The 22,500-nt window shown below is 46.6% G+C and overlaps 1 protein-coding gene across 1 annotated transcript in view; it reads right to left on the bottom strand.

Annotated features, from left to right (window-relative positions):
- Nucleotides 1-22,500, bottom strand: part of LOC110496903 (regulating synaptic membrane exocytosis protein 3-like) — a 79,453-nt gene that overhangs the window by 1,791 nt on the left and 55,162 nt on the right. Inside the window, exons 3-6 of the mRNA XM_036953658.1 lie at nucleotides 11,120-11,261; nucleotides 10,798-10,910; nucleotides 8,708-8,809; nucleotides 1,310-1,449 (exon numbers count right to left, since the gene is read on the bottom strand). Of these exons, the coding sequence (XP_036809553.1) occupies nucleotides 1,310-1,449; nucleotides 8,708-8,809; nucleotides 10,798-10,910; nucleotides 11,120-11,261 (497 nt within the window). The remainder of the gene's footprint in view (nucleotides 1-1,309; nucleotides 1,450-8,707; nucleotides 8,810-10,797; nucleotides 10,911-11,119; nucleotides 11,262-22,500) is intronic.

Raw genomic sequence — 22,500 nt, 5'->3', positions numbered from 1 at the left:
GATGTCATTATGGGGTATTGTGATGTCATTATGGGGTATTGTGATGTTCTTATGGGGTATTGTGATGTCATTATGGGGTATTGTGATGTCATTATGGGGTATTGTGATGTCATTATGGGGTATTGTGATGTCATTATGGGGTATTGTGATGTCATTATGAGGTATTGTGATGTCATTATGAGGTATTGTGATGTCATTATGAGGTATTGTGATGTCATTATGGGGTATTGTGATGTCATTATGGGGTATTGTGATGTCATTATGGGGTATTGTGATGTTCTTATGGGGTATTGTGATGTCATTATGGGGTATTGTGATGTCATTATGGGGTATTGTGATGTCATTATGGGGTATTGTGATGTCATTATGAGGTGTTGTGATGTCCTTATGGGGTGTGATGTCATTATGGGGTATTGTGATGTCATTATGAGGTATTGTGATGTCATTATGAGGTATTGTGATGTCATTATGGGGTATTGTGATGTCATTATGGGGTATTGTGATGTCATTATGGGGTATTGTGATGTTCTTATGGGGTATTGTGATGTCATTATGGGGTATTGTGATGTCATTATGGGGTATTGTGATGTCATTATGGGGTATTGTGATGTTCTTATGGGGTATTGTGATGTCATTATGGGGTATTGTGATGTCATTATGGGGTATTGTGATGTCCTTATGGGGTGTGATGTCATTATGGGGTATTGTGATGTCATTATGGGGTATTGTGATGTCCTTATGGGGTATTGTGATGTCATTATGGGGTATTATGATGTCCTTATGGGGTGTGATGTCATTATGGGGTATTTTGATGTCATTATGGGGTATTGTGATGTCATTATGGGGTATTATGATGTCCTTATGGGGTGTGATGTCATTATGGGGTATTGTATTGTCATTATGGGGTATTGTGATGTCATTATGGGGTATTGTGATGTCCTTATGGGGTGTGATGTCATTATGGGGTATTGTGATGTCATTATGGGGTATTGTGATGTCCTTATGGGGTGTGATGTCATTATGGGGTATTGTGATGTCATTATGGGGTATTGTGATGTCATTATGGGGTATTGTGATGTCATTATGGGGTATTGTGTGTAGATTGATGAGGTAAAACATATCATTTAATCCATTTTAGATTGAGGTTGTAACGTAGAAAAAAATCCAGGGGTCTGAACACTTTCCGAATAAACTATAAGTCATTAAATACAGATCTAGTAGTGAAAGACAATATATCTGGCCATGTAAGATGAGCACATCGGGTTCTCAAATCACTAGATCATATTATATAATTAATATAGGTATTAACCTGGAGGACTTTGGCCTGAGGACTCTCTTCAAACAGCAGGGCCTGTTGGTAGGACGGGTCTAGAGTCTTCTTCACCACTCTGGTCTTCTTCTTAGCCAGACACGCCCCATTCTCCAACACATACACCTTCACGTAGGTCGCTGCAGGAAATTTATGCTGGAAATTAACCTCTGTGACTGGTCAGGATGAACAATAAAGTTTTTTTCTATTCAAATCTACCCTGTGACTAGTCCGTACACAAGAAATTAACAAGTTCAAATGAACAACAAGTTATTTTAATTAAAGTTTGATGTGCGTCAGTGAGATCAGTGTTAATTTAGGGTGAATCACCTACAGATGTTAAAAAAAAATTGCGTTTCCACCAGATGACTTGTTGTGGAGGGGGGGTGGGGTGGGGGGGGTTCCTCGTGATTCACCAGTACAAAGATACAGCGCTGACGCAGAGAACATTCAAATTATAATGAAAAATAAATGGTGGGACGATCCAAAGTGATGCACTACTGAGCGAAGCAAAAGAAACGCCTTCAAGAAAGCTTAGCGGGAAAACAGGTACGCCACACGGGGAGCCAATGACGGCACGGCACCATGGCAACCGTGCCTCCCTACAAGCTATGGGTATTGATCGCATTCCGGCCTCTATTAGAGAATGGGTGGGCCTCAGGGGTCTAAGGCACTGCAATGCTTGAGGCATCACTACAGAGCCGACTTCGATCCCGGGCTGTTTCTCAACCCGGCCGCGACCGGGAGAACCGTAAGGCGATGCACAATTGGCCCAGCGTCGCCCGGGTGAAAGGAGCATTTTGGCCGGCCGGGATGTCCTTGTCCCATTGCGCTCTAGTGACTCCTGTGGTGGGCCGGGCGCGACGCACACTGACACGGTCGCCAGGTGTACGGTGTTTCCTCCGACACGTTGGTGCGGCTGGCTTCTGGGTTAAGCGGGCATTGTGTCAAGAAGCAGTGCGGCATGACTGGGTTGTGTTTCCGGAGGACGCCTGGCTCTCGACCTTCGCCACTCTCCTGAGTCTATACGAGAGTTGCAGTGATGAGACAAGACTGTAACTACTAATTGGGTTCCACAAAATTGGGGGAAAAAAAAAAGTGTTAAAAAAACCCATTTATTTAATTTAAAATGTATGTCTCGAGGCCATACTTTGCTCCCCCCCCTTGGGATGGAGGTAAGGGGGGATAGAGGGAGGTAAGGAAGGATAGAGGGAGGTAAGGAGGGATAGCGGGAGGTAAGGGGGGGCTAGATGGGGTAAGGAGACGCTAGAGGGGGGTAAGGAGGGGCTAGAGGGGGTAAGGAAGGGCTAGAGGGGGGTAAGGAGGGGCTAGAGGCGGGTAAAGAGGGATGGAGGGAGGTAAGGAGGGCCTAGAGGGAGGTAAGTAGGGGCTAAAGGGGGGTAAGGAGGGCCTAGAGGGGGGTAAGGAGGAATGGAGGGAGGTAAGGAGGGCCTAGAGGGAGGTAAGTAGGGCCTAGAGGGGGGTAAGGAGGGATGGAGGGAGGTAAGGAGAGATGGAGAGAGGTAAGGAAGGGCTAGAGGGGGTAAGGATAGAGGGGGTAAGGAGGGGCTAGAGGGAGGTAAGGAGGGGCTAGAGGGGGTAAGGAGGGGCTAGAGGGAGGTAAGGAGGGCTAGAGGGAGGTAAGGAGGGATAGAAGGAGGTAAGGAGGGATGGAGGGAGGTACGGAGGGATGGAGGGAGGTAAGGAGGGCCTAGAGGGAGGTAAGTAGGGGCTAAAGGGGGGTAAGGAGGGCCTAGAGGGGGGTAAGGAGGAATGGAGGGAGGTAAGGAGGGCCTAGAGGGAGGTAAGTAGGGCCTAGAGGGGGGTAAGGAGGGATGGAGGTAAGGGGGGATAGAGGGAGGTAAGGAAGGATAGAGGGAGGTAAGGAGGGATAGCGGGAGGTAAGGGGGGGCTAGAGGGGGTAAGGAGGGGCTAGAGGGGGGTAAGGAGGGGCTAGAGGGAGTAAGGAGGGGCTAGAGGGGGGTAAGGATGGGCTAGAGGGGGTAAGGAGGGGCTAGAGGGGGGTAAGGATGGGCTAGAGGCAGGTAAGGAGGGATGGAGGGAGGTAAGGAGGGCCTAGAGGGAGGTAAGTAGGGGCTAAAGGGGGTAAGGAGGGCCTAGAGGGGGGTAAGGAGGGATGGAGGGAGGTAAGGAGGGCCTAGAGGGAGGTAAGTAGGGGCTAAAGGGGGTAAGGAGGGCCTAGAGGGGGGTAAGGAGGGATGGAGGGAGGTAAGGAGGGCCTAGAGGGAGGTAAGTAGGGCCTAGAGGGGGGTAAGGAGGGGCTAGAGGGGGTAAGGAGGGGCTAGAAGGGGTTAAGGAGGGGCTAGAGGCGGGTAAGGAGGGACGGAGGGAGGTAAGGAGGGATAGAGGGAGGTAAGGAGGGATAGAGGGAGGTAAGGAAGGATAGAGGGAGGTAAGGAGGGATAGCGGGAGGTAAGGGGGGGCTAGAGGGGGTAAGGAGGGGCTAGAGGGGGGTAAGGAGGGGCTAGAGGGAGTAAGGAGGGGCTAGAGGGGGGTAAGGATGGGCTAGAGGGGGTAAGGAGGGGCTAGAGGGGGGTAAGGATGGGCTAGAGGCAGGTAAGGAGGGATGGAGGGAGGTAAGGAGGGCCTAGAGGGAGGTAAGTAGGGGCTAAAGGGGGTAAGGAGGGCCTAGAGGGGGGTAAGGAGGGATGGAGGGAGGTAAGGAGGGCCTAGAGGGAGGTAAGTAGGGGCTAAAGGGGGTAAGGAGGGCCTAGAGGGGGGTAAGGAGGGATGGAGGGAGGTAAGGAGGGCCTAGAGGGAGGTAAGTAGGGCCTAGAGGGGGGTAAGGAGGGGCTAGAGGGGGTAAGGAGGGGCTAGAAGGGGTTAAGGAGGGGCTAGAGGCGGGTAAGGAGGGACGGAGGGAGGTAAGGAGGGATAGAGGGAGGTAAGGAGGGATAGAGGGAGGTAAGGAAGGATAGAGGGAGGTAAGGAGGGATAGCGGGAGGTAAGGGGGGGCTAGAGGGGGTAAGGAGGGGCTAGAGGGGGGTAAGGAGGGGCTAGAGGGAGTAAGGAGGGGCTAGAGGGGGGTAAGGATGGGCTAGAGGGGGTAAGGAGGGGCTAGAGGGGGGTAAGGATGGGCTAGAGGCAGGTAAGGAGGGATGGAGGGAGGTAAGGAGGGCCTAGAGGGAGGTAAGTAGGGGCTAAAGGGGGTAAGGAGGGCCTAGAGGGGGGTAAGGAGGGATGGAGGGAGGTAAGGAGGGCCTAGAGGGAGGTAAGTAGGGGCTAAAGGGGGTAAGGAGGGCCTAGAGGGGGGTAAGGAGGGATGGAGGGAGGTAAGGAGGGCCTAGAGGGAGGTAAGTAGGGCCTAGAGGGGGGTAAGGAGGGGCTAGAGGGGGTAAGGAGGGGCTAGAAGGGGTTAAGGAGGGGCTAGAGGCGGGTAAGGAGGGACGGAGGGAGGTAAGGAGGGATAGAGGGAGGTAAGTAGGGGCTAAAGGGGGGTAAGGAGGGCCTAGAGGGGGGTAAGGAGGGGCTAGAGGGGGGTAAGGAGGGATGGAGGGCGGTAAGGAGGGATAGAGGCAGGTAAGGAGGGGCTAGAGGGAGTTAAGGAGGGGCTAGAGGGAGGTAAGGAGGGATAGAGGGAAGTAAGGAGGGATGGAGGGAGGTAAGGAGGGGCTAAAGGGGGTAAGGGGTGGCTAGAGGGGGTAAGGGGTGGCTAGAGGGGGTAAGGAGGGGCTAGAGGGAGGTAAGGAGGGGCTAAAGGGAGGTAAGGAGTGGCAAGAGGGAGGTAAGGAGAGATGGAGAGAGGTAAGGAGGGGCTAGAGGGGAGTAAGGAAGGGCTAGAGGGGGGTAAGGAGGGGCTAGAGGGGGTAAGGAGGGGCTTGAGGGAGGTAAGGAGGGGCAAGAGGGAGGTAAGGGGGGCTAGAGGGAGGTAAGGAGGGGCTAAAGGGAGGTAAGGAGGGGCTAGAGGGAGGTAAGGAGGGATAGAGGGAAGTAAGGAGGGATGGAGGGAGGTAAGGAGGGGCTAAAGGGGGGTAAGGGGTGGCTAGAGGGGTAAGGGGTGGCTAGAGGGGGTAAGGAGGGGCTAGAGGGAGGTAAGGAGGGGCTAAAGGGAGGTAAGGAGTGGCAAGAGGGAGGTAAGGAGAGATGGAGAGAGGTAAGGAGGGGCTAGAGGGGAGTAAGGAAGGGCTAGAGGGGGGTAAGGAGGGGCTAGAGGGGGTAAGGAGGGGCTTGAGGGAGGTAAGGAGGGGCAAGAGGGAGGTAAGGGGGGGCTAGAGGGAGGTAAGGAGGGGCTAAAGGGAGGTAAGGAGGGGCTAGAGGGAGGTAAGGAGGGATAGAAGGAGGTAAGGAGGGATGGAGGGAGGTAAGGAGGGGCTAGAGGGGGGTAAGGAGGGATATAGGGAGGAAAGGAGGGATGGAGGGAGGTAAGGAGGGGCTAGAGGTGGGTAAGGAGGGGCTAGAGGGGGGTAAGGAGGGGCTAGAGAGAGGTAAGGAGGGATAGAGGGAGGTAAGGAGGAATAGAGGGAGGTAAGGAGAGATGGAGAGAGGTAAGGAAGGGCTAGAGGGGGTAAGGATAGAGGGGGTAAGGAGGGGCTAGAGGGAGGTAAGGAGGGGCTAGAGGGGGTAAGGAGGGGCTAGAGGGAGGTAAGGAGGGCTAGAGGGAGGTAAGGAGGGATAGAAGGAGGTAAGGAGGGATGGAGGGAGGTATAGGAGGGGCTAGAGGGGGGTAAGGAGGGATAGAGGGAGGAAAGGAGGGATGGAGGGAGGTAAGGAGGGGCTAAAGGTGGGTAAGGAGGGCCTAGAGGGGGGTAAGGAGGGGCTATAGGGGGGTAAGGAGGGATAGAGGGAGGTAAGGAGGGATGGAGGGAGGTAGGGAGGGGCTAGAGGGGGGTAACGAGGGGCTATAGGCATGTAGGAGGTAAGGAGGGATAGAGGGAGGTAAGGAGGGATAGAGAGGGGATAGAAACACACACAGGGACATGTAGGAGGTAAGGAAGGGCTAGAAGGAGGTAAGGGGGGGCTAGGGGGTGGTAAGGAGGGATAGAGGGAGGTAAGGAGGGATGGAGGGAGGTAAGGAGGGGCTAGAGGGGGGTAAGGAGGGGCTAGATGGGGGTAAGGGGGCTAGAGGGGGGTAAGGAGGGGCCAGAGAGAGGAAAGCAGGGATGGAGGTAGGTAGGTAAGGAGCGATAGAGGGAGGTAAGGAGGGGATATAGGGAGGTAAGGAGCGGATATAGGGAGGTAAGGAGGGGATATAGGGAGGTAAGGAGGGGATATAGGGAGGTATGTAAGGATAGAGGGAGGTAAGGAGGGGCTAGATGGGGGGTAAGGAGGGGCTAGAGAGAGGAAAGGAGGGATGGAGGTAGGTAGGTAGGTAGGTAGGTAAGGAGCGATAGAGGGATGTAAGGAGGGATAGAGAGGGAATACAGACACACACTCTCACACACAGGGACATGTAAGAGGTGAGGGGGGGCTAGAGGGAGGTAAGGAGTGATAGAGGGAGGTAAGGAGGGATAGAGGGAGGTAAGGAGGGATAGAGGGAGGTAAGGAGCAATAGAGGGAGGTAAGGAAGGATATAGGGAGGGAGGTAAGGGGGGTTAGAGAGGGGAAACAGACACACACAGAGACATGTAGGAGGTAAGGAGGGATAGAGGGAGGTAAGGAGGGATAGAGAGGGGATAGAAACACACACAGAGACATGTAGGAGGTAAGGAGGGATAGAGGGAGGTAAGGAGGGATAGAGAGGGGATAGAAACACACACAGGAACATGTAGGAGGTAAGGAGGGGATAGAGGGAGGTAAGGAGGGATAGAGAGGGGATAGAAACACACGCAGGGACATGTAGGAGGTAAGGAGGGGATAGAGGGAGGTAAGGAGCGATAGAGAGGGGATACAAACACACGCAGGGACATGTAGGAGGTAAGGAGGGGATAGAGGGAGGTAAGGGGGGATAGAGGGGATACAGACACACACAGGGACATGTCTCACATCCAAAAGAAGATGGAGAGCCTATAGCTGAGGTCCTTCCTCCTCCCTCTACTCGTAGGTGATTGGGTAAAACAGGGGACCGCCTTAAACAGTTAAACCAAAGGGAACGTGTTGGGATTTTCAAACTACAGGCCACTAAGTACCCTGGTTTAAATGGAGATATGGATTTACAAACTACAGCCCACTAAGTACCCTGGTTTAAATGGAGATATGGATTTACAAACTACAGCCCACTAAGTACCCTGGTTTAAATGAAGATATGGATTTACAAACTACAGGCCGCTAAGTACCCTGGTTTAAATGAAGATATGGATTTACAAACTACAGGCCACTAAGTACCCTGGTTTAAATGAAGATATGGATTTACAAACTACAGGCCACTAAGTACCCTGGTTTAAATGAAGATATGGATTTACAAACTACAGGCCACTAAGTACCCTGGTTTAAATGGGGATATAGATTTACAAACTACAGCCCACTAAGTACCCTGGTTTAAATGAAGATATGGATTTCTCAACATTCAAGTAGGGTCTTTGTGGTCCCTTCGCTGTCATCTTGTGGACACATTGCCCTCTGCCATTATTGGACTGCTGTGGTCCATGTTGGCTGTGATCTAGTGTACTATAAAATGCTTGTCTCTCCAACTCTCACCATTTTGCCCTCCTATTCAAGGCTAGGACTACTTAGTCATGTCTAATAGCTCTAATACTTTAAACCTTAATATGCATTTCGATAACATATCTATTTCACTTCTGAATGTATTCTGGAATCACTCCCTCTTCATTCAGGGTTGATTAGAAAAAAATAAAAAAATAAAAAGAAGACATAGAATTATCGTATCTTTGAACTTCCTGACGAATGCCATGCAGCCGAAATTTGTTTTAAAATAAAGGCATTTTAATTAATTTGATGAAGAGTGCCTTGGTCCTCCTTTCTTTTTCATAAAGTTATGTAGATTTGTATTGTACCTGGTATGAACAATAAAGTTATGTAGGTTTGTATTGTACCTGGTATGAACAATAAAGTTATGTAGGTTTGTATTGTACCTGGTATGAACAATAAAGTTATGCAGGTTTGTATTGTACCTGGTATGAAGAATAAAGTTATGTAGGTTTGTATTGTACCAGAGATGAACAATAAAGTTACGTAGGTTTGTATTGTACCTGTGATGAATAAATGAACAATAAAGTTATGTAGGTTTGTATTGCACCTCAAATGAACAATAAAGTTCCATAGGTTTGTAATTGTACCTGTGATTAACAATAAAGTTATGTAGGTTTGTATTGCACCTCAAATGAACAATAAAGTTATGTAGGTTTGTAATTGTACCTGTGATTAACAATAAAGTGATTTAGGTTTGTATTGTAGCTGTGATTAACAATAAAGTTATGAAGGTTTTTTTGAGTGCCTGGGATGATTAAATGAACAATAAAGTTCTGTAGTTTTGTGTTGTACCTGGGATGTTCTTTGACCCTGGTTTAGGGGTCAGTCCTCTGGCCTGGTTGATCTCCACCTCTAGCTGGCCTCCTCTGTCCACCATACCCACATGGATGTCACCTACAGGAGGAAAACACACACTCCTCATGTTTAGGGGCAGATGATTTTACTTAGCATGTAGTAATCTGGCCAGGAAAAGCTCTGTGCCTAGTTAGAGGCCAGAACCCTTCTACGGGTCAGATCAGAGGCCAGAACCCTTCTCCAGGTCAGATCAGAGCCCAGAACCCTTCTCCAGGTCAGACCAGAGGCCAGAACCCTTCTCCAGGTCAGAACCGAGCCCAGAACCCTTCTCCAGGTCAGAACCGAGCCCAGAACCCTTCTCCAGGTCAGATCAGAGGCCAGAACCCTTCTCCAGGTCAGATCAGAGGCCAGAACCCTTCTCCGGGTCAGATCAGAGGCCAGAACCCTTCTCCAGGTCAGATCAGAGGCCAGAACCCTTCTCCGGGTCAGATCAGAGGCCAGAACCCTTCTCCAGGTCAGATCAGAGCCCAGAACCCTTCTCCAGGTCAGATGAGAGGCCAGAACCCTTCTCCGGGTCAGATCAGAGCCCAGAACCCTTCTCCAGGTCAGATCAGAGGCCAGAACCCTTCTCCAGGTCAGATCAGAGGCCAGAACCCTTCTCCAGGTCAGATGAGAGCCCAGAACCCTTCTCCAGGTCAGATCAGAGGCCAGAACCCTTCTCCGGGTCAGATCAGAGGCCAGAACCCTTCTCCAGGTCAGATCAGAGGCCAGAACCCTTCTCCAGGTCAGATCAGAGGCCAGAACCCTTCTCCGGGTCAGATCAGAGGCCAGAACCCTTCTCCAGGTCAGATGAGAGGCCAGAACCCTTCTCCAGGTCAGAACCGAGCCCAGAACCCTTCTCCAGGTCAGATGAGAGGCCAGAACCCTTCTACGGGTCAGATCAGAGGCCAGAACCCTTCTCCAGATCAGATCAGAGGCCAGAACCCTTCTCCAGATCAAATCAGAGGCCAGAACCCTTCTCCAGGTCAGAACCGAGCCCAGAACCCTTCTCCAGGTCAGATCAGAGGCCAGAACCCTTCTACGGGTCAGATCAGAGGCCAGAACCCTTCTCCAGGTCAGATCAGAGGCCAGAACCCTTCTCCAGGTCAGAACCGAGCCCAGAACCCTTCTCCAGGTCAGATCAGAGGCCAGAACCCTTCTCCAGGTCAGATCAGAGGCCAGAACCCTTCTCCAGGTCAGATCAGAGGCCAGAACCCTTCTCCAGGTCAGATCAGAGGCCAGAACCCTTCTCCAGGTCAGATCAGAGGCCAGAACCCTTCTCCGGGTCAGATCAGGTTACATTCTGGCCATATTATCATGTCGTATCTGATCAGAAAGTGTAGTTTCAGCCTGCAGTACCACTGTTGATCAGCAGGAGGAGACAGAAAGCGTGTAGTCTGTTCCACTGTCCTCACAATTATTTACCAAGTGATTTAGGCATAGAATACTCATATTTACATACCTTCATCAAATTAATTAAATATGTAGAGCCATCTCCATATTCACACACCACCTGGTATCTAATGTAGAGCAATCTCCATATTCATATACCACCTGGTATCTAATGTAGAGCCATCTCCATATTCACACACCACCTGTTATCTAATGTAGAGCAATCTCCATATTCTTATACCACCTGGTATCTAATGTAGAGCCATCTCCATATTCATATACCACCTGGTATCTAATGTAGAGCCATCTCCATATTCATATACCACCTGGTATGTAATGTAGAGCCATCTCCATATTCACACACCACCTGTTATCTAATGTAGAGCAATCTCCATATTCTTATACCACCTGGTATCTAATGTAGAGCCATCTCCATATTCATATACCACCTGGTATCTAATGTAGAGCCATCTCCATATTCATATACCACCTGGTATCTAATGTAGAGCCATCTCCATATTCACATACCACCTGGTATCTGACGATCAGCAAACACAGAGGGGGGAAGAGCAATGGTAATGGCGTCTTGGCATATATTAAGTTATCACATCACAGAAGCTGTTTTCAGACAGAGAGACTCCAATGATTTGACTTACCCATGGAGGGTGTGGCTAGTGTCTGTCGGCCTACGATCTGGGCGGGGCCTAGTCCATCCAGAAAGTCACTAAACTGGCTCTCTGGACCCATGCGAGTGGGAGGGAAGATAAACCTAGAGAGAGAAAAAGAGAGAGTGAAAGGAATAGAATGAGTGATTGATGGATGGAATGGTGTGATTTAATGACGTGTAGCAGTAGGGTAGCTGGAGACAGTTCGAGCTACGACATGGACTGAACCACAGCTGTAGCAGGCCGCTGGGTACAGGCAGGTACAACGCTCACGTACAGCAGTAAGAGAACGAGTGATATATGAGTAGCGTACGTTCCGTCAGAGCTGTTGGAGTTGGTGCTGCCGTCGGTGGACTCCTTACTGCCCTGTCGCGTGACCCGGTTCCTCATCTCCACAGCGATGCCCGTCTCCGTGCTCCGCCGGATCGTACCACGCAGCTTCTTCACTCGTTCTTCTGGAGATGAGAGGTCAGAGGTCAGGGGTTAGAAGTTAAAGGTTAGGGGTTCGAGGACCGATCAAGACCGTTCTGAAGACTTCTAGTAACTGTATCTGACACTGAGTCACTTTGTTATCTCTTCATTCTCTCTATATTATATCTTCATTCGCTCTATATTTTCTCTATATTCTCTCTTCATTATCTCTTAATTCTCTATATTCTCTTTATATTCTCTTTATATTCTCTCTATATTCTCTCTTTATTATCTCTTTATTGTCCCTATATTCTCTCTATACTCTCTCTATATTCTCTCTATATTCTCTCTATATTCTCTCTTCATTCTCTCTTCATTCTCTCTTCATTCTCTCTATATTCTCTCTATATTCTCTCTTCATTCTCTCTTTATTATCTCTATATTCTCTCTATATTATCTCTATTCTCTCTCTATATTCTCTGTATATATTCTCTATATATTCTCTCTTAATTCTCTCTACATTCTCTCTTTATTATCTCTATATTCTCTCTATATTCTCTCTATATTCTCTCTTCATTCTCTCTTCAGTCTCTCTATATTCTCTCTACATTCTCTCTTTATTATCTCTATATTCTCTCTATATTCTCTCTATATTCTCTCTTCATTCTCTCTTCAGTCTCTCTATACTCTCTCTTTATTATCTCTATATTCTCTCTATATTCTCTCTATATTATCTCTATTCTCTCTCTATATTCTCTGTATATATTCTCTATATATTCTCTCTTAATTCTCTCTACATTCTCTCTTTATTATCTCTATATTCTCTCTATATTCTCTCTATATTCTCTCTTCATTCTCTCTTCAGTCTCTCTATATTATCTCTATACTCTCTCTTTATTATCTCTATATTCTCTCTATATTCTCTCTATATTCTCTCTTCATTCTCTCTTCAGTCTCTCTATATTCTCTCTACATTCTCTCTTTATTATCTCTATATTCTCTCTATATTCTCTCTATATTCTCTCTTCATTCTCTCTTCAGTCTCTCTATACTCTCTCTTTATTATCTCTATATTCTCTCTATATTCTCTCTATATTATCTCTATTCTCTCTCTATATTCTCTGTATATATTCTCTATATATTCTCTCTTAATTCTCTCTACATTCTCTCTTTATTATCTCTATATTCTCTCTATATTCTCTCTATATTCTCTCTTCATTCTCTCTTCAGTCTCTCTATATTATCTCTATACTCTCTCTTTATTATCTCTATATTCTCTCTATATTCTCTCTATATTCTCTATATATTCTCTCTTCATTCTCTCTTTATTCTCTCTATATTCTCTCTATATTCTCTATATATTCTCTCTTCATTCTCTCTTTATTCTCTCTATATTCTCTCTATACTCTCTCTTTATTCTCTCTATATTCTAACTTTAATCTCTCCATCTCTCCCGCTCTCTTTTTCTCTCGCACTCTCTGTCTCTCTCTCTCTCTCACACACACAAACATACCATAGCAAATCAACAATGGACAGGATTCATGTATGAGGAAGGAGGGAGGGTAAAGGAGGACTGTAAGGAGAAAGTATTTACTGTTGTAGAAAAAAGTGAGAGCTGGCTCACTAACCCCCCAAGCAGCTTTCAGGGCATCTGGCACAGAGATGTCATTGAGGTGTGTGTGTGTGTGTGTGTGTGTGTGTGTGTGTGTGTGTGTGTGTGTGGTGTGTGTGTGTGTGTGTGTTTGAGCCATTGAGGGTGATGTAAGCATAATTATGCCACGCTCCATGTGATCTGCAGAGGTGTATCTCCCTGCTAGTTCTCTGTTTTGACTCCCTGCTAGTTCTCTGTTGTATCTCCCTGCTAGTTCTCTGTTTTGACTCCCTGCTAGTTCTCTGTTGTATCTCCCTGCTAGTTCTCTGTTTTGACTCCCTGCTAGTTCTCTGTTGTATCTCCCTGCTAGTTCTCTGTTTTGACTCCCTGCTAGTTCTCTGTTGTATCTCCCTGCTAGTTCTCTGTTTTGACTCCCTGCTAGTTCTCTGTTTTGACTCCCTGCTAGTTCTCTGTTTTGACTCCCTGCTAGTTCTCTGTTTTGACTCCCTGCTAGTTCTCTGTTTTGACTCCCTAGCTAGTTCTCTGTTTTGACTCCCTGGCTAGTTCTCTGTTTTGACTCCCTGGCTAGTTCTCTGTTTTGACTCCCTGGCTAGTTCTCTGTTTTGACTCCCTGGCTAGTTCTCTGTTTTGACTCCCTGGCTAGTTCTCTGTTTTGACTCCCTGGCTAGTTCTCTGTTTTGACTCCCTGGCTAGTTCTCTGTTTTATCTCTCTGGCTAACTCACAGCTGTCACATTCTCTCCCTCTCCTCTCCTTCGCTCCCTTCATCCCTCCATTTCACTCCCTTCCCTCCCCCTTCATCCCTACACCCCCCATGATATTATTTGAATAGTAAAATGTATTTGAAACACACACAGTCAGCGGTAAGATGAAAAGAGCTAGCTATAAATACATGAACAGTAGGGTGTGCAGGTCCCCTGGGACTATACATAGGAATATAAAACACTGAGCCAGGTAATATACACACACACACACATACACACACACATCCACACACACACACACACACACACACACACACACACACACACACACACACACACACACACACACACACACACACACACACACACACACACACCCACATGCTTAGAAACATACACACTTAGAAGTTCAGAAACAAACACTCACATATGAGCAACAAGGAGGCAAAGGTTTGTTTGTTAGAATAAATACATGTTATATGATATACTAATATATACAAGTAATATGATATACTAATATTTACATGTAATATTATATACTAATATATACATGTAATTTGATATATCAATATATACATGTAATATGATATATCAATATATATATTTAATATGATATATCAATATATACATGTAATATTATATACTAATATATACATGTAATATTATATACTAATATTTACATGTAATATTATATACTAATATATACATGTAATTTGATATATCAATATATACATGTAATATGATATATCAATATATATATTTAATATGATATATCAATATATACATGTAATATTATATACTAATATATACATGTAATATTATATACTAATATATACATGTAATATTATATACTAATATTTACATGTAATATTATATACTAATATATACATGTAATTTGATATATCAATATATACATGTAATATTATATACTAATATATACATGTAATATGATATACTAATATTTACATGTAATATTATATACTAAAGCAAATCTCGAAGCATTTCCATAGTCAAGGGACAGCTTAAAGATGTGAGGTTCTGCATTGGAGATGACCCGATACCAACGGTGTCTGAGCAACCCATCAAGAGCCTGGGTAGATGGTACAACGAAAGCCTCCGGGATAAAGATCAAGTGCAGCAAGTAAGGCAGGACATCGCCGACGGTCTTGAGAACATCAACAAGACCCTACTGCCTGGGAGGCTCAAGCTTTGGTGCCTACAGTTTGGACTTCTCCCCCGGGTAATGTGGCCACTCACCGTCTAGGAGGTCCCAATAACAACAGTGGAGAAGATGGAGCGAACCATTACCTCATACGTGAAGAAATGGCTGGGTGTCCCACGATGCTTGAGTAACATCGGCCTCTATGGCAAAGGGGTCCTTGAACTACCTCTTACAAGTCTAACGGAGGAGTACAAGTGCTCTAAAGTAAGACTTCAGATGACATTGAAGGAGTCTAAAGACCAGACCATTAGCAAGGCTGCACCTCCCCTACAAACTGGACGGAAATGGACATCATCCAAGGCTGTGCAGCAAGCAACATCAGCCCTGAGACACCAAGACATTGTGGGGAATATCCAGCATGGAAGAGGAGGCTTTGGCCTGGCAGCAAGCAAACCAACGTTCCATAAGGCAACAACATCTGAACGCAGGAAGCTGGTGGTCAAGGAGGTGCGCAGACAGGAGGAGACTGCAAGAAGTGCAAAGGCTGTCTCTCTTGCTAAACAAGGTCAATGGACGCGGTGGGAAGGCCTGGAGAGGAGAAAGATCAACTGGAGTGAGCTTTGGCAAATGGAGGCAAGCAACATCAGCTTCATCATAAGAGCTGTTTATGATGTGCTTCCATCACCAAAAAATCTACATCAATGGTATGGCGAGGACTCGACCTGCCCCCTCTGCCCAGCTCCAGCGACTCTCAGGCATATAATGACAGGTTGCAAGACCAGCCTCTCACAAGGCCGTTACACCTGGAGGCACAATCAGGTCCTCAAGAGCCTGGCTGCAGCACTTGAGACCAAGAGGAGTGCAACCAATTCATTACCTCCAAAAACAAGCAAACCTGTCAAAACAACAACATTCATCCGGGAGGGACAGAAAAGGCCCAAGTATCCTCCTACAAAGCCAGAAACTGGACACCTAGCCATGGCCCGGGACTGGAAGATGCTTGTCGATATTGGCCAGCAACTAATTTTTCCACCTGAGATTGCTTCTACCAAACTTAGGCCAGACATGGTACTCTGGTCCCCTTCACGAAAGGCTGTGTACATCATAGAGCTCACAGTCCCGTGGGAAAACTCTGTTGAAGAGGCCTACGAGCGTAAGAAACTGCGTTACACAGAGTTGGCAGCAGACGCAACTCAGCGTGGCTGGAATGCAAAAGTCTGGCCAGTTGAAGTGGGATGCAGAGGATTCGTGGCTTCTTCCACCATCAGGTTGCTGAAAGAACTTGGAATCCATGGACAGGCTCTGCGGCAGACCGTCAGAGCAGTTTCTCAAGCAGCTGAAAGAGGCAGCCAGTGGATCTGGATTAAACGGAAGGACCCTTGCTGGGCTATAACTTCATGACCCCCCACCCCCACCTGAGAACCCAATTCAGATCCCTCCAACTTGAGGAGGGCATATGAGGTATGCGGTCAGCTGTCGGACTGGCTCAGGGAAGAGGACGCCCCTGCCTTGCATAGTCCCGTGGGACATCTTAATTGGGCATGGGACACAAGCTAAGGCTTGATCACCCTTTAGCTGGCCACCTTTGATGAGAGTGTTTAGTGATTAAAGGCCGAAACACCCACTGATTCGAAGGCACACTACTGAGGATGTGTCCCAAAATTGACATCTTAACCCAGTCTAAGAAATAAACCTCCCATGCCACTCTGTCAACATCACGGCAAATCTCATGCGAGTGCATTCCATCTATTGGCACAATGGACAGTTTTTTAACATCTCGTCCCGTGTTTTATGATTCTGATCATCTGGACCAGTCCAGTGACTGCTGTGAAAGGACAGCTGACAACATAGGAAAGTCTGTGTGACAGCTTGGAGAGACAGCTGACCGGAGGGAATAGACCCCACTGGGGCTGTCATGGGCTAGCTACCCATGTTGGCAGTCTCCGACGCTGTTTCAGTATGTTGGAGACACCCGCTAAGTGCTACTGAAAGTCAACAAAGGAACATACCCCTAGAGCCTGCGAGAGCTGGGGCGCAAGATGGCTCAATGACTGATCACATGGTTACGGACCCAGGAACGGAAACGACTACGAGTAGGAACACAGCACATGAGACAACCATAACAGCAGCAGGACACACACTTCAGGCGTGCAGCTGTGGTTGGGAGAGAGTAACATCGGCAAGGGGGTTAAGGATCCATCAAGGGAGGAAAAGGTGCTTGGGAGAGCAGAGACAGGGACCTCGCATTGACCAGTACTTCTTACGAAGCAGCCAGTCAAATCAGTCGAATGAAGCACAGCGACGGGACGCAAACCAAAGTTCGCAAAGCATCAGCACCCCTGTAACCGAGGAGGATAACACAAGCACAGAAATGCCGGTGGATGAACTCACCCAACCACAGAGACCTCTAAAACAGGAAAAGATCAAAGGGCACAGACCGAGTGTGAAGTGGCCCAAAGCTGTTGAAAAGAGAGAGTGGGAAACAATCAACAACGACCTGACAAAAATCTTGGAACAACAGGTAGGAACAGCAGAGAAAAAGCTTGAAAGGATGGGAGACATTATCTACCACTACGGAGAAGAGCGCTTTGGAGTAAACGAAAGGAGAAGTGGCAAGACACCACCCGCACCAGCCAAATCTAGGAGGCAGCAGGAGATCGAGATACTTGTCAGAGAGAGAAGGCAGCTGAGGAAGCAGTGGAAGAAGGCCTCTGATGCAGAGAGAGAAGGTCTCATGCTACTCCAAGCAGACATTAAATGTCGGCTGGCAACCTTGCGAAGAGCGGAAAACTTAAGGAAACTTCGTAGGAAGAAGGAACACTCAAGAACACAGTTCTATAAAAACCCCTTTAAGTTTGTCAAAAATCTCTTCGCAAAGGAAAAGTGTGGAATCCTAAAAACTCCAAAGCCTGAACTGGAAGAACATCTGGAAAAGGTCCACCAGGACATGAAAAGGCATGAGCAGATAATCATCCCACATGACATCCCACCTATTCAACCACCAGAATTTAATCTGGACACTGACCCTCCAAAATGGAGGGAAGTAGAGAACGTTGTCCGAAGAGCAAGAGCGGCCTCGGCTCCTGGGCCTAATGGAGTACCATACAAGCTTTACAAGAATGCCCCGGATGTTCTACGCTTTCTTTGGAGGCTCATGAGGATAGTGTGGCAGAAGGAAATAATACCAAAGGCATGGCGAAGGGCTGGTGGTGTGCTAATCCCGAAAGAGAAGGATGCGACAGACATCAGTCAATTCCGACCAATCTCCCTTCTAAACGTCAAAGGGAAGATCTTTTTCAGTATAATAGCACAGAGGCTGTCCACTTATCTGGAAAGGAACAAGTACATTGATACATCTGTACAGAAAGCAGGCATTCCTGGTTTCTCTGGTTGCCTGGAACATACTAGTATGATTTGGCACCAGATCCAAACAGCTAAGAAGGACAAGAGAGACCTCTATGTCATCTTCCTCGACCTGGCCAATGCCTTTGGCTCAGTTCCCCATGAACTCCTCTGGGAATCCTTCAACTTTTTCCACGTACCAGAACCCATCACTACACTGGTAAAGGCCTATTTCCAAGACCTGCAATTGTGTTTCACAACACCTGACTTCACAACAACATGGCAGCGCTTGGAAGTAGGCATAATGGCAGGCTGTACAATTTCTCCTCTGGCCTTCACTATGGCCATGGAAGTCATCATCAGGGCATCGAGATGGGTGGTCGGCGGTGAGAGAACTAAGGAGGGGCTCCGTCTCCCACCTATCCGAGCATACATGGATGACATGACTACACTGACCACCACTGCAGCATGCACCAGGCGGCTACTTGCAAAACTGCAGGATAACATCAAGTGGGCCCGGATGAAAATCAAGCCAAGCAAATCTCGAAGCATTTCCATAGTCAAGGGACAGCTTAAAGATGTGAGGTTCTGCATTGGAGATGACCCGATACCAACGGTGTCTGAGCAACCCATCAAGAGCCTGGGTAGATGGTACAACGAAAGCCTCCGGGATAAAGATCAAGTGCAGCAAGTAAGGCAGGACATCGCCGACGGTCTTGAGAACATCAACAAGACCCTACTGCCTGGGAGGCTCAAGCTTTGGTGCCTACAGTTTGGACTTCTCCCCCGGGTAATGTGGCCACTCACCGTCTAGGAGGTCCCAATAACAACAGTGGAGAAGATGGAGCGAACCATTACCTCATACGTGAAGAAATGGCTGGGTGTCCCACGATGCTTGAGTAACATCGGCCTCTATGGCAAAGGGGTCCTTGAACTACCTCTTACAAGTCTAACGGAGGAGTACAAGTGCTCTAAAGTAAGACTTCAGATGACATTGAAGGAGTCTAAAGACCAGACCATTAGCAAGGCTGCACCTCCCCTACAAACTGGACGGAAATGGACATCATCCAAGGCTGTGCAGCAAGCAACATCAGCCCTGAGACACCAAGACATTGTGGGGAATATCCAGCATGGAAGAGGAGGCTTTGGCCTGGCAGCAAGCAAACCAACGTTCCATAAGGCAACAACATCTGAACGCAGGAAGCTGGTGGTCAAGGAGGTGCGCAGACAGGAGGAGACTGCAAGAAGTGCAAAGGCTGTCTCTCTTGCTAAACAAGGTCAATGGACGCGGTGGGAAGGCCTGGAGAGGAGAAAGATCAACTGGAGTGAGCTTTGGCAAATGGAGGCAAGCAACATCAGCTTCATCATAAGAGCTGTTTATGATGTGCTTCCATCACCAAAAAATCTACATCAATGGTATGGCGAGGACTCGACCTGCCCCCTCTGCCCAGCTCCAGCGACTCTCAGGCATATAATGACAGGTTGCAAGACCAGCCTCTCACAAGGCCGTTACACCTGGAGGCACAATCAGGTCCTCAAGAGCCTGGCTGCAGGACTTGAGACCAAGAGGAGTGCAACCAATTCATTACCTCCAAAAACAAGCAAACCTGTCAAAACAACAACATTCATCCGGGAGGGACAGAAAAGGCCCAAGTATCCTCCTACAAAGCCAGAAACTGGACACCTAGCCATGGCCCGGGACTGGAAGATGCTTGTCGATATTGGCCAGCAACTAATTTTTCCACCTGAGATTGCTTCTACCAAACTTAGGCCAGACATGGTACTCTGGTCCCCTTCACGAAAGGCTGTGTACATCATAGAGCTCACAGTCCCGTGGGAAAACTCTGTTGAAGAGGCCTACGAGCGTAAGAAACTGCGTTACACAGAGTTGGCAGCAGACGCAACTCAGCGTGGCTGGAATGCAAAAGTCTGGCCAGTTGAAGTGGGATGCAGAGGATTCGTGGCTTCTTCCACCATCAGGTTGCTGAATTTTATTTTATTTTATTTATTTCACCTTTATTTAACCAGGTAGGCTAGTTGAGAACAAGTTCTCATTTGCAACTGCGACCTGGCCAAGATAAGGCATAGCAGTGTGAACAGACAACACAGAGTTACACATGGAGTAAACAATTAACAAGTCAATAACACAGTAGAAAAAAAGGGGAGTCTATATATACATTGTGTGCAAAAGGCATGAGGTAGGCAAATAATTACAATTATGCAGATTAACACTGGAGTGATAAATGATCAGATGGTTATGTACAGGTAGAGATATTGGTGTGCAAAAGAGCAGAAAAATAAAAATAAATAAATAAAAACAGTATGGGGATGAGGTAGGTGAAAATGGGTGGGCTATTTACCAATAGACTATGTACAGCTGCAGCGATCGGTTAGCTGCTCAGATGAAAGAACTTGGAATCCATGGACAGGCTCTGCGGCAGACCGTCAGAGCAGTTTCTCAAGCAGCTGAAAGAGGCAGCCAGTGGATCTGGATTAAACGGAAGGACCCTTGCTGGGCTATAACTTCATGACCCCCCACCCCCACCTGAGAACCCAATTCAGATCCCTCCAACTTGAGGAGGGCATATGAGGTATGCGGTCAGCTGTCGGACTGGCTCAGGGAAGAGGACGCCCCTGCCTTGCATAGTCCCGTGGGACATCTTAATTGGGCATGGGACACAAGCTAAGGCTTGATCACCCTTTAGCTGGCCACCTTTGATGAGAGTGTTTAGTGATTAAAGGCCGAAACACCCACTGATTCGAAGGCACACTACTGAGGATGTGTCCCAAAATTGACATCTTAACCCAGTCTAAGAAATAAACCTCCCATGCCACTCTGTCAACATCACGGCAAATCTCATGCGAGTGCATTCCATCTATTGGCACAATGGACAGTTTTTTAACATCTCGTCCCGTGTTTTATGATTCTTTATGTAATATGATATATCAATATATACATGTAATATGATATATTAATATATACATGTAATATGATATATCAATATATACATGTAATATTATATACTAATATATACATGTAATATGATATATCAATATATACATGTAATATGATATACTAATATATACATGTAATATGATATACTAATATGTACATGTAATATTATATACTAATATATACATGTAATATGATATATCAATATATACATGTAATATGATATATTAATATATACATGTAATATGATATATCAATATATACATGTAATATTATATACTAATATATACATGTAATATTATATACTAATATATACATGTAATATGATATATCAATATATACATGTAATATGATATACTAATATTTACATGTAATATTATATACTAATATATACATGTAATATGATATATCAATATATACATGTAATATGATATATCAATATATACATGTAATATGATATATTAATATATACATTTAATATGATATACTATGTAATACATGTAATATTATATACTAATATATACATGTAATATGATATATCAATATATACATGTAATATGATATATTAATATATACATGTAATATGATCTATCAATATATACATGTAATATGATATACTAATATATACATGTAATATGATATACTAATATATACATGTAATATGATCTATCAATATATACATGTAATATGATATACTAATATATACATGTAATATGATATACTAATATATACATGTAATATGATATACCAATGTACCAAACTCATTGTCTTTGCCTTTTGTCTTTGAGCGCCGACAGTTACTGTCATAGCAACCAGACAACCCTGGTGACCGTAGCAACCGAGACAGGCTCAGGGACAAAATATCTGAGGCTAAAAATACATATCCTTACACACACACACACACACACACACACACACACACACACATCCACACCCACACAGAGTATTAGTGGCTAGGGGGAGATAGTGGACCCTGGTGATTTAGAGAAGGGAGGCTAGGGAGAGATATTGGACCCTGGTGATTTAGAGAAGGGAGGCTAGGGGGAGATATTGGACCCTGGTCATTTAGAGAAGGGAGGCTAGGGGGAGATAGTGGACCCTGGTGATATAGAGAAGGGAGGCTAGGGGGAGATAGTGGACCCTGGTGATATAGAGAAGGGAGGCTAGGGGGAGATAGTGGACCCTGGTGATATAGAGTATTAGAGGTATGGGAGAGATATTGGACCCTGGTGATTTAGAGAAGGGAGGCTAGGGGGAGATAGTGGACCCTGGTGATATAGAGAAGGGAGGCTAGGGGGAGAGAGTGGACCCTGGTGATATAGAGAAGGGAGGCTAGGGGGAGATAGTGGACCCTGGTGATATAGAGAAGGGAGGCTAGGGGGAGATATTGGACCCTGGTGATTTAGAGAAGGGAGGCTAGGGGGAGATAGTGGACCCTGGTGATTTAGAGAAGGGAGGCTAGGGGGAGATAGTGGACCCTTGTGATATAGAGAAGGGAGGCTAGGGGGAGAT

This window comes from Oncorhynchus mykiss, chromosome 18 (assembly GCF_013265735.2).
Source record: "Oncorhynchus mykiss isolate Arlee chromosome 18, USDA_OmykA_1.1, whole genome shotgun sequence".
Classification (NCBI taxonomy): Eukaryota; Metazoa; Chordata; class Actinopteri; order Salmoniformes; family Salmonidae; genus Oncorhynchus; species Oncorhynchus mykiss.
Note: the sequence above shows the minus strand (reverse complement) of the source record. Positions and strands in the feature narration are given on the sequence as shown.